General features: G+C 35.9%; 1 protein-coding gene across 1 annotated transcript; it reads right to left on the bottom strand.

Moving 5' to 3' along the window:
* Positions 1-3,098: 3,098 nt before the first annotated feature.
* Positions 3,099-12,427, bottom strand: LOC131156003 (auxin-responsive protein IAA13-like). The gene is made up of 7 exons (XM_058109457.1): positions 12,422-12,427; positions 9,727-9,822; positions 8,523-8,838; positions 8,134-8,257; positions 5,311-5,372; positions 5,168-5,214; positions 3,099-3,356 (listed from the first exon to the last, which is right to left on the bottom strand). Exons 1-7 carry the CDS (start codon positions 12,425-12,427, stop codon positions 3,099-3,101), a joined length of 909 nt encoding a protein of 302 aa, XP_057965440.1.
* Between the last annotated feature and the right edge of the window lie 1,391 nt (positions 12,428-13,818).

Raw genomic sequence — 13,818 nt, 5'->3', positions numbered from 1 at the left:
ATTGGTTTCTGTGTTGTCTTCATTCCATTACCGACAAGGATGAAATTTGCCTTATATGAGATTGGCATCTAGAAATTCTCGCTGCAATGTAGCGCAATCCTAATTGGCAACCACCAAGTGCCCACCACTGATTCAGCCTTTGACACATGGTGAGCAACTTTAATATGAAAGTACGGAGTGTCAATATTAAGCTAATGGATGAGCAAGCAGGAAGGGAGCATCTGATGAGAAATTTTGATATATGGATGGAGAGGATATTCGATGAGGGTAAGGAGCCAGCGAAGTCATTCTTTGATCAGATCCCTCCTCATATGTGGACTCAGTGCCACGATGGTGGAAAAAGGTATGGGAACATGACCAATAACCTTGTCAAATGTTTCAATGCCGTCCTGAAAGGCGCTCGTAGCCTTCCCATCATAGTTCTTGTGCAACTACATTTTTATCGCATCGCACATTATTTCAATAGTCGACAGGAGTCTACTCATAACGCAATATCTAGAGGAAATGCAGTCACTCCGCATATATTGCTAGCGATGGAAAGAAGGAAGTTGAAGGCGATCGGACATCGAGTCACAACGTTCAACCGGTTGAGGGGTAGTTTTAGAATCATGATTGCACAGTTGGGGCCACATAAATGGAATAACCTTCAAACTTTGAGCATCCAAAGGCGCAAATGCTCATACGGGAAGTTCCAAGCTTTACACTTTCCCTGCTCCCACCTTCTCGCCGCTTGTGCAGAGACACGGCTAAATGCAAACCAATATGTTAAGCCATGTTGGAGCACTATCGAGCACTATGGAACATATGCTACGAATTTTCATCCGATTATGCACGAGGCATATTGGCCAACATAATCATTGCCAAATTTGCAAACAAATCCTGCATATGCCTGATATAAAGGTCGGCCTAGGAGCTCACATATACACAACAAGATGGACACATAGGAAGGTAGGAAGAATATCACGTGCAGCATATGTCATCAAGAAGGATATAACCGCACGAGGTGTCCGAGAAGGACACAAATTGGGGATGTAGCTAGACCTTCGCACTGACCTATCACTTGTAGGTTAATGTAGAGTCCTGTTATTACCTTTAATTGCCATAAAAAGGTCGAAGGAATGATTCGGGGTGCTGCCACACGTCCACACTTCATGCCTTGTTGCATCCCACATGTTGACCCCAATCAGAAAAAAATAAAGATTCTGAATGTTCCAAAGAGCCATTGTCATTAAGGCTATGTTCAAAGGATAATAAATTCCTTTAGCATCACAGTATGGACAGTCCATAATCTAAAACTCAGTAATTTCTCTGAATTCCCTCATGTCCCTATTATTGTTATAGTGACTATTTAACACTGCTGCCTTTTTGCAGGATCGATCCAAGGCCATCCGAATCTAGTGTATTGACGATGGGCGATCGTCACTGGTTCAGTGGGCGTGGACCGATTTGTACGCTAAGATAGGATAGGCATGGACCCTTGCATTGTTGATTGGATACGAAAGGTGGACTTCTATGGGATATACCAGATTGGCCATATCTAGTTGGATTGGCATCTTGTGACCGCCTTGGTGGAGCGATGGAGGCCAGAGACACACATGTTCCACCTACCACACGGGGAGGTGACTATCACCTTTCAGGATGTGACAATGTTGTTTGGGCTTCCAATTGATGGGAGGCCTGTCTCTAGTCGTACGGCTGGACAAGTACTATAGGAGGGGGGCACCGGTCAAGAGGGAGCATTGCACCGCATGTGTGAGAAATTGTTAGGGGTGGTGCCTCCTAAGGGTGAGATATTTGGTGCTCTCATCCGCATGCGTTTCTTAAGGGCGAGATGTTTCGCCAGCTCCTGAAAGATGCAGATGATCATATAGTAGTGTGCCACGCACGTGCCCACTTGCTGCGATTGATATGTGGGACGCTGTTATGTGACCTCTAGGGTAGTTATGCACACTTGATGTTCCTTCCACTCCTCACGGAGCGAGCAGAGATACGCCAGTATAGTTGGAACTCCGCTACATTAGCGTGGCTTTACCAGGAGATGTCCGACGCTGCTAACGTGTCACACTTACAGATCGAAGGAGCACTCCGCTTATTGTAGGTTTAGGAGTGGGAGAGATTCACGTCCTTAGCTCCTACGCGCTGTGGTGTCCGGCGTCTTATTCAGAGGGACCAAGATGGTCGCCCGATGGACCTAGCCCCACTCGCATAGAGGTTAGTAACTTCATTCACATTGCATTCATGGAGGGATCAGTTGTTGGTGCCAAATGTTGAGCAACATATGCCGCCCTGGTATAGATTCAAGTTGGACATGCACCGGGAGCATGAGGTATAGTCCCATTCAAGTGTATTGACCGTATTGCATATTTTGCATGTATCCCTACCCACCTCTTACATTTAGCATATGTTTACGCACAATTCATATGAGTGCCCTATATGAGTGACATTTTAGCCGAACTACCGGCTGATTATGCAATTGGGAGGGACCTCTGGGTAGCCCGAGTGCCACTTATATGTTTTCATATTATCGAGTGACATCTCCCAGACCGAGTGATGCGTCAGTTCGAATTTTGGCAGGGCATTCCAGACCAATTTTTAATGTCAGGGGTTGATATACGTGGGGACGACATACACGATATTGATGGTTGAGGTCGGGGAAACACGGATTGGGCTACCAAGCACGCGAAGTACGTGAGTATGTGGGGGCATCAGCAGGAGTACATCTTATAGGGAGTGGAGGCGGACGGTCCGATGGGTCTGGAGGATCCATATTTCATGTGGTATAGGTCGATCACACGATGCTTCGTAGATAGGACTGCGGCGGTCTACATAAGCCTCGTAAGAATACTCTAATGCATACCTAATTTTTGACGGTTTACGTTAGGTTGTCAATGTCGTAACCACTTTTTTTGTATACTGCAAGCGGACGTACTACACTAGGTCGACCTACTCTCTTTAGACCCCGTTGTGAGCAATTTAGTGAGAGTTGTTTTAGACATTGTCTACAAGGACGGGCGATGGATCCCTACACCATGCCAAGCCCCAGCACCACAAGGAGGTTGAGTAGTTCCAATACGAGGAGGTCGAGCAGCTTTCTCCAGTCATCCATCGAGTATGGCCTTCTCGCCTCCTGTTGTACAGGAGGAGTATGTATTCATCCGTCGATATTGCGGCCCTTTCCAGTAGACAGGCAGACGCCCCATCTGAATCTGCAGCCACCCGGTTGATGTCATACCTGCTAAACAAGCCTCTCGATGCGGAGGAGGTGGATGCACCCACATTGCCAACTCAGACTCGTCCAGAGACTTCATACAACTTAGCTCCCCGTCTGCTTCACATGGAGATAGATGATCCAGTACCTATGGGCGAAAACAATAGACATGTAGCACATCAACGAGTCCAGACGCCAGACGTGGAGGAATAGCTAGGAGAGGGCAAATGTAGACAGTAGCCACCCCAACACCGGAGACGACCTCCCTATGGCATTGAGTAGGAGATAATCGTCATATTATTTCACTTGTACAACATGTATATTTTCATTCTTTCATTTGTACATCATGTATTTGTTCATTACTTCATTTGTACATCATGTATTTGTTCATAATTTCATTTGTATAGAGGACCCATATGTAAAGCGGCAAGCATCTATTTGTTCATTTTTTAACTTGTATAGATTGTTGTATTAATTCTTCTATACAGCATCAGGATGTCCATTATTTTAAATGTATAGATGATTGTTCTATTATTTCATTTGTGCAACATTATATTTTCTCCTTTTCTTCCAATCTAAAGAGCATCTTTGTATTATTTATCTATAATTACAAATATGTATTCATTTCCCACAGGATGAATATGTGAATGAAATTTGGTTATAACTGGTGTGAATGAACGTTTTGTATTGTTTCCCACGGATGTATACACGAAACTGATGAATGTAATGTTGTCAACATACTAGTATCAATTGTGTTTGATGAATGTTTTCTTTGAACAGGTGCGTGGATGGATATGCTCAATTTTTAAAGGGGATTTTGCCGAAATTAGTATAGTATTTTGATAGGTTGAATGTATACGAAACTGGTGAATGTAACGTTGTGAACATACTGGTATCAATTGTATTTGATGAATGTTTTCTTTGAACAGGTGCGTGGATGGATATGCTCAATTTTTAAAGAGGATTCTGCCGAAATTTTTATAGTAATTTGATAGGTTGAATGTGTACGAAACTGGTGAATTGAATTTTTATATGCTCTATCTTCTTAAAAGATATATTACTTTTGTAATAGAGCTCCTAAGTATAAAACTAAATTGATTTTTTGAAACCTTAGTTTTTAACCTTAATGTCATTTCCATTGCATGACTTATAAGCGTAATTGCACAATAATTATTATAATTGTAAATATCTTCTTTATTTTTGTTTATAGGTATTAAAGTGTTTTTCCTCTATTCATTTGACATTTTCTTGATTTTTATAATTTTGTTAAATAAATTAGTTAACATATAATTTCGTATCATCTAGGCATTTCCAAACTTCGATTAAGATACCATCCAATCCTATACTTTTTCCATTTTCCATTTTTTTTTATTGCAAACTTAACTTCGTTAACTGTAGTTTTATGAATAAATCTCATATTTTAACCTCTTCATCATTTCTCAATTCCAAGTTTAAGTTTTCTACTTGATTTTCATTAAATAGCTTAGAAAAAATAACTTCTTCATCCATTTTTTTAATGTCTTTTTTTTTCCCTTAACTAACACACTATTGTCCTCACTTTGTATACATTTTACATCACCTACGTTCTACTCTTTCTTTCTCTAGTTCTAACAAGTTTAAATATGTCTTGTATCCATTATTTTTGTGTCTAATCTAGTATATAAATTATTAAATAATATATGTTCTGCTGGACTAGTGACTTCTTTGCATCTTTTTCTCACCTTTTAATTCTTGTGTATTTTGCAAACCCAACACTATGATTAATTATCATTTGCTTTTATAACTGCAGTGAGATGTGCTCTCTCCCAATCCCCCACCTTTAGGATAAAAGCTATAATGATTTTTTATATGACCCAGAGCCTATTTGTAGTTTTGGAGCTAGCAAAATAGAAGTATTTCCATTTTGGGGTAAAAGTAATTCCACACATAAAAAGGGTAAAGGAAGATAAAGAAAAGCACAAAAGCTTCTCTTCTTTTCCGACCATTGGTTTCTTGGAATCTTGGAGCTGAAAATTAACAATTAAGCAGATAGAAGGTAGGGGGACAGTGTCCATACGAAACTTTAAATGTCAGATGCCAGTGTAATTAAAAGTTTTAGGTACCAACTCCATTAGCTTCCAATGTCTTCATGATACTAAGCCTCTTCACTGTGTTAAGGTACATCCTATATAAAAATGAAAAAACAAAAAAAAAAACATATATATTGTCAGCATTTACAGAACATCTAATTTCCAACTACAATATTGTCTTTTCTTATGATGTTCTATTCGATATGCACTGCCCATAGGTCTCTACTTGTCCAAAGTACCTAAGAACTTGAATGAAATAGGCCTTAAAAGCATGGTCCAAAACGTTTAATATTAGGTGTTAGCTTTATCGTGATCCCAAGAGGGGGGGTGAATTGGTATTTTTAAAATTTATCCCTTACGTATTCCTCCTAACAAAAGCATGTTCACAACCCTACGGTCAATCTAATGCGAATAATACAAATATATCAGAAATTAAATGGAGCAGTTTAATTAATCGCACAAGCACCAGAAAGTAGTAAATAAATGGTGACATGCAGATATGTTATTGAGGTTCAGCCAACTGCCTACGTCCCTGCCTTGGTTAACCAGCACAAGGATTATCACAATAACTTGCTCACTTAAACGGGTGGAGCGGCACTTATACAGCCAGGTCAAATTATCACAAGGCTGACCTCAACCTTTACACCAATCCTTACCGAGCTGGATTACCGCCCCCTCAAGCCATGCCTGGAATCTCTCAAATATACAATTAAAAGGTACAGTATAAGGGTGCTTTCACGTAAACCATATTTGTACCACAAATGCGCACAATCACAAAACACCACAGATGATTTAAAATGTAAGCTCGGTGTGGTTTAAGTAGTTCAACTCTCAAATATATTTTCTATCAGTGTAATACGTTTGTGAGAGTGTCAACAAGCAATCTTTGTATTTCTAAATGTTCTCAATCAAGAAGCTCAAACAAAGATATTATACAATATTCAAATGTCCCAAATAGGAGAAGATGTCAATCACATGAATAGTGTATATGCTTGGTTTGCAAGATATATGTAATCTTTGTACTTCAGCAAATGGTATAGACTTGAATGGATATTGCCACAAAGATTAATATAACACACACAAATATCTTTTCACAAAAATATCAATATGAATATCACAAGATATTTGAGTACGTTTGAAAATAGTTTTGCAAGCCAAAGAGAAATACAAACTTCCTAAGTTATTGCAATGAGAATGCAACACTCGGAAGTTTAATTAGTCTTCTTAGGATAGGCTTATTAGTAAAGCCCCCCTAAGAATACTTAGGTAATGCTCTCAAGAAAATCAATTCAAACAATCAAAGAATGAGAGAGCAAAACCCCAAACCAATAACACTCAAATACACTTACAAATGATACTGAGATGAAGTAGGTAAGTTTGAGTGGATTTGGAGATAGTATGAGCAATAGGAAATATTTAGCTTGAGAGAGAAATTTGATTTTTGGTTTTTGCTAATCAATCCTTAAATCTCCCAAATGAAGGAGTATATATAGACATACTGAAAATTTTGACCGTTGGGGACCTATTAGGGATTGTTAGAAAAGATTAATGAAATTTAAATCAATTTAAACATGTTTAAAAATATTTAACCCACAGTAAAAATGATGGCAACCCAAGAGGTTCGGTCGACCAAAAATATTTCGGTCAACCAAGTCTCAAATGGTTTGGTCAACCAGGAAATATTGAACTAAGGGCACGGTCGACCATGAGAGGGCGATTTCCCAATTTTTTGAGTTTCGGTCGACCAAGCCATTTTGAACTGGCTGGTTCGGTCGACCAGACCGCTGGAAATTCTCCCGAGGACCCTTCGATCGACTAGATAGTTGGAGAACAAAGAGGGTCGGTCGACCAAATGGTCAAACTTTTGACCCTAGGGGGTTTCGGTCGACCAGAGCCTTTTGAACTACTTGGTTCGGTTGACCAGGTGGTCAAACTTTTGACCCCAGAGAGTTTCGGTCAATTAGGGCCTTTTGAACTACCTAGTTTGGTCAACCAGGTGGTCAAACTTTTGACCTTGTGGGTTTTGGTCGACCAGTGCCTTTTGAACTACCTAGTTCGGTTGACCAGATGGTCAAACTTTTGACCCAGGGGGTTTCGGTCAACCAGGCCAAAATGAATTGGCTTGGCTGGTCGACCGAAAGTGCACCATATGTGCATTTCGGTCCCGTATCAAAACAAAGAAGCCCTATTCAAGTGCCTAACAAATATATGTGAAAGTGTGTGTGTCCTAGGGGCACTTGGGGTCCAATTTGAAGACACCAAAAAAGTCCAGTGTCGATTGATCGAAGGGAATACCCTAAGGTATTTCTATGGTCATTTTTGGTTTGTATCTGGTTTGAGCTTACAAAATAAACCATGCATGTGATGTGTGTGCTTATTACAAACCGAATACCCTAATTACTATTACAGACAAATTTCAATAAAAATTATTACAATTAAGAGTATGAGTTTATCTTCAAGCTTTGAACTTTCACGTGCCATTGATGATATGTTAATATGAACATGCACATGAACTAGATATTTATTAAATATAGGAGTATTTGTCATCATCAAAACCGAGCGTGACCTATAAGGTCAACATTAGGTTACTAGTAGTGTAGCTACTGCTCCTACGCCTAAAAATGTTGCTCAAAATAGACCAGCTAGTCTTCCGCAGGGCTAGCCTTGTCATTTGACATCATTCTATTTGGGGCTTAGTAGTGCATATACAAACATCAGGCATAAATATGTGCATATATACACACAAAGACACATTCACAAAAACATATATACATAAGTATTTATATATATATATATATATATATATATATATATTGCACTAGTATAATCATTTAGAATGAAATGAAAGGTGCATACTCCCAAGGAACATCTCCTACGAGGATCCAGTCCCCCTCTTTATCTTCATAAGTGAGTACAAATTTGAATGATCCATTTAAAAGTTTGGAGGCCTTTCTTGCTTGCTCACTCTGTCCACTCAAACCTAGTTACACAATCATAATTACATTTTAAAACTAGAACAGAATTATCTATGCAACTCATTACTATCCTAGTCCTACTAATTTAACTTTGAGGTCAAAATGTTTATGCCATCTTAAACCACTTGGTTCTAAAAGCTAGTTGTTAGATTGAGGTGCAACAATGATTTAACAATAATCTCACATCAAAACTTTTAAGATAAAATTGATAGAAAATAAGTAAATTACACATTACTGATAACAAATATAGAAAATAAAGAATACACTCACAAATGGAAGTGATGCCCGTGGTTGGATTAACAAACATGTCCTCCAATGCTTGGGCTAAAGTCTCATAGCAAGCATGAGCATTTAGATCCACTTTCCTCCCTATTAGCAATCCATCCATGTTAACCTTAACAAACCCAAGATGTCCTTTTTCCATAGCAGCGGTATTGTTCTTATTGCTACCATTGTACACTTTTTTCTTTGAAGTATCCTTCAATTTATTATCCTTGCATGTCTCATCTTCTTTAGAGGTCAAAGTCTTTGCCTGGTTAGCCAAGTTGTTCATCCTATAAGCCCTTATAAGCGGCCATCCCACAACCTGACTGCTCCCAAGGAATAAAATTAATTATAGTAATGACTAATGAATAATATATTAGTTGAGATATGGAGAGAGATAATAAACAGTGACATGAAGCAGCAATTATCCCAATCTTTCAGTTTCAGCCATGATCCCAATCTTTTAACAATCCTAATTAATGGAGGCAGATCCTCATGAGTTACCCTTCTCAAAGTTAACTAAATTTGAATGGTTTCATGGTAGCAAGAAAGAGACGGTGTAGGAGAGAGGGACAATTTCTCAATTACACAGAACTCCAAAGAAAAAATAACTCTAGAGGATTAGTTTATATATGCTTTGGCTAGTTGCCAAGAAAATTAATTTTGCAACAAAAATGGATTAATTTTTTAATAAATGGGTTTTTCTTTGCAGGTTTTGAAATCCGAGAAAATTAGAAACTTTATTTCGATATTTTACATATGAAAATAATCAAGATTTTATTCTTTACTCTTCATCATTTCAATTTTCTCTGTAATTTATAAAAGGATGGTTAACCCTTAACATAAGAAAATCAAAACACTCATATCAGTAAAATAAAAATGACATTAGAATTTATAGGGAAAATGGTGGAATAGAAATAGAGAGAGAGAGAGAGAGAGAGAGAGAGAGAGAGAGAGAGAGAGAGAGAGAGAGAGAGAGAGAGAGAGAGAGAGAGAGAGAGAGAGAGGGATAATAGAGGAACAAACCCAAAATAGGAAATGCCAGAAATGTGGAAATTAAAATCTTAACTCCATCAAAGGGAACAGGATTACTAAAACTCATTGTCAAAGAAAAACAAATTAATAATGGTAAAGGAAAACATGAGAACGAAAAAAGAACCAAAAGATATAAAAGAAGCATTATGCTTTTATAAATATTTATGTTGACAACGCCAGCAGCAGCAACAACTTCTTTGGCAACAGAATCAGCGGCTCTTTTTGTGCCAGAGATAGCGGCAACAGAAGAAGTAGAAGCTTTGTTTGGAACCTGTTAAATTATTTAAATATTAATTATTTTCAATTAATATTTAAATATTTCCTACTCAATAAAATAATAGAAGATTTCCCTATTTAATTAAATATAATTAGTGTATATTTATAGTGTATGACTGTTATATTAATTTTTGATAAAAAAATATTTTTAACTAAATTACGAACTATAATATATTATATGTGAGATTTTAAATTAATAACTGATTCTTCCCTCCAATAATTCAAAAAAAATTTTAATTAATCATTAATAAATAAATAAGAAAGGGAAAACCAATAAATAGTTGCACAAAAAATCTCGCTACACGAAATAGTGAGATTTAAATGTCAGGCCCAATCTGGTACAGACGCGTGGCAACAAAATCTCGCTACTCCAAGTAGCGAGATTTGCATAAGGTCATACATGTGGGAAATCTCTCTACTCTGAGTAGCGAGATCTGTTTAAATCTTATTACTTGGAGTAGCGAGATTACTGCAGAGTCATTTTGGGAAATACTTCTCAGAATGGGGTATTATTTAATATATATATATATATATATTTTAAAAAGTTAAACCAGGAAAAAAACTTGTTGTTTGGGGGTAAGAAAAGAAAAGGAGTTTTTTTCCTGTTTCATTATTAAATTAAAATAAAATATTTAATAATACTCTATTTGGGAAAAAAATTCCCAATTTGATGCTCATGTAATCTCGCAGCACCAAGCTGCGAGATTTAACACGTATTAGAAAAATGAAAGCCCTGTGACGAAAATCTCGCAGCTTCGCCCTGCGAGATTTAAAAAGACGCCTAGTATGCTAGTGACGCGTGGCAAAAATCTCGCAAGATGGTCTTGCGAGATTTTCCTGGGAAATGGCATGGTGTATGACACGAGGAAAATCTCGCAGGTCCATCCTGCGAGATTTGCTTCATCTGGTCTTTCCCCATTCATTTCATGCAAATGACCGTTTGCAAGCGCAAAGAGGAGGATGGCAGGCAGAGAGGACGATAGAGCAGGTTACTGTTCGGTGAGCAAGTGACCGCTCAGGAGTGGATTGCAAGTGACCGTTCGAACGGCCAGGCGAGGAAAGTTATTAAAGGAGAAAATGGGGTACGTATTTTTTATTTACCGTAAAGCAAAATTTATTTCATTAAGTTTGATTGGTTTTATTGAGTTCGAATTTGCGGTATTGAGTTCGATTTGTTTCATTTGGGTTCATAGCTGCATCCGAAAAATCCGAAGGTTAGTTTTCATTTATTTTCATTTTTCCTTTTTTTTTTTTTCATGTTATGTGCCTGTGCAATATAATTGTTGTGCTCACAAAATTTTATTAGAAAAATTTTAATATCATAACTGCTCATGCTCAGATACATTTTATTTTTTTATCATTTGATTGGAGATTGTTTTTACTTAAATATTTATTTCATTTTGTTACTAAGTAATTTCATTTCAAAAATTAAAAACAACGTAAATGTTGTATGAATTGAATTTATTTTTTTGTTACTATTTAGTCAATATTCTAATAAATTTTGAGTTTTAAGTCAAAATATTAGTTAGAACATATTTTATTCTCATAACTTGCAATAAGTCATATTTTGGTAATGATTTAATGTTAGACACACAGAAAATAAGTTCAACTAAGTTAGAGAAACAGATAAAAATAGAATATAAAAATAAATTACATAGAAGCCAACAAAAACATGTTCCTTTAGATTTTAATGCGATGCCTAGTAAGCAGATTTTGGGAAACATAATTTATTTAGGCTTCATTTTGAGTTCTACAATCTAATTTGTTCATTCTCTAACCCACCAAAAATGAGTTTTTTCAAAATAATACTATTTTAATTAATAATTCTCTTCAAGAACTCAAGATGACCCAGCTTAAATTAGAAAAATCTTTTAGGAAATTCATGATAAGATCAAGAGTTTGAAAGACTCAATTTTTTATTTGGGTAGATTTTGACCTACCTAAATTAATAACTTCCATGAATGAGATACAGGGACAAATTTTTTTGCTACTCGGACCAAAGGAAGTTGGGCTTCACTAAAAAATGATAGGCAATCCATTTTTTTGTGATATTGTTCATGTGAACAAGTATATGAACATGTAATTAGAATAGTCACTTTTACTATAAGTATTAAAAATATGTTGTTATCAAGTGAATACATTATTATATTTCAACATGTAATTAATATATTGTAATATATAATTATTAAATTATGTTAACATTATTAGTTAATAATTTTCAAATAATATTTTTAATTAAAATTTTTACACATTACTATATTTCAACATATGATTAATGTACAACAAAGTATATAGTTATAGTAAGTTAACTTGGGTTGTATGTGTTTTAAAAAGCATGCACATATACCAAATAACTTGTACAAAGCAATAGAAAAATATTCAATAATTATGTTTATACAAATAAAACTAAACTACAAATTAAAATTTATTGAAAATGGAGATTTAAATTTGCATAACACTAAGAGAAATTATATGGCTATAATAAGAACAATTTAGATATTTACGAATTGGATTATCAGGCATTGATAAGCCTAATAGGTCAATTGGAAGATGCCTATAGTCTGGAAACTAAAGTAGCAAAGTTAGGTGCCTACCTCCATTCACGTTTCTAATTATAAACATGGTGATCAAAGGACCTCGTGGCTCAGTTTGTAATGTACAAGTTAGACCCATTAAGTTCAAAAATCCTATTGGCAAATCAGCTATGTCCATCTTTCTTTTCAGGTTCACTCTCTTTCATCTCATCTTGTCCATGATGTAGCCATGATAAAACTTTTTACAGAACTTATAGCAATTTTGAAAACATTTATTAGTGCAGTTCCAATTTCGCAGTTTGGGACATATTTGTGCAACTAAAAATCATCTATTTCAAGTGATCTAATACTCATATCACTTAAGAATAAATACTTAATATCTTTTAGTGAACAAGGTAATTGATATAAGTACTTACTAAAAATAAGTAATATTAGGATAGTCACTTTTATTATTGTTATCAAGTGAATACATTATTATATTTCAATATGTAATTAATATATTGTAATATATAATTATTAAATTATGTTAACATTATTAGTTAATAATTTTCAAATAATATTTTTAATTAAAATGTTTACACATTACTATATTTCAACATATGATTAATGTACAACAAAATAGTACATAATTATAGTATGTTAACATTTTTAATTAATACTTTCTAATTAACATTTTTATTTTTAATTTTTAAAATTTTATATTTAAAAACTAGTAAATTATTATTTTAGTATTTTAACTGACATTATAAATTATAAAGGCAATGCCTAGCCAATTAACACATATCACTTATACATACAATTTTGTTTTGCATAGGTCTTTTTTCTTTCCCGAACGCAAATCTAAATGGCAAGAAGCTCAAGCAGTACTCTGGTGACGGTATTGTTGTATATAGGGGGGAACATTATATCTAGAGATGTTGGTGTTAGTTATAGTAGTCTACTAGTTTGACCTATTCGAATTGGGCATAGGTGTAAATTACATAAATTGTATACAAAAATATACAAATATTTGAATATTGATCCAAACCAATATGCATTGCGGGTGACCGCAAGATACCCTATGCGAGGGTATAATGATAGAGTCATCCATGAGGCTATTCTCGTAATTGACGATTACAGTCTGTGCATTGTGTTTGATGCACACTGCGTAGGTTCGACATATTTAACTATGCAATTATATATCGAAATCATTCCTCACATGGGTGTCGCCGCAGATAGGCAAACGGGAACGTCTGCCAAGCATGTGGTTGAAGCGAAAGAAGACACCCAATAGACATATCATTATGATATGACTTTGGATGAAGGTATTGAACCATACACCTTGTGTGGATGTTAGTGGGATGCCTATTGTGGATTTGAACGAATGTCCGAGATTGTCGTTCAAGCTGCAGACGTACGAAAGACCTATTCTTGGCACAAATGATCATGGTGTTTGCGAAGAAGTTCCAGCAGAACAT

The sequence above is a fragment of the Malania oleifera genome, chromosome 5 (genome assembly GCF_029873635.1).
Source record: "Malania oleifera isolate guangnan ecotype guangnan chromosome 5, ASM2987363v1, whole genome shotgun sequence".
In the NCBI taxonomy this organism is placed as follows: domain Eukaryota; kingdom Viridiplantae; phylum Streptophyta; class Magnoliopsida; order Santalales; family Ximeniaceae; genus Malania; species Malania oleifera.
This window is presented reverse-complemented; position numbering and strand designations above follow the sequence as displayed.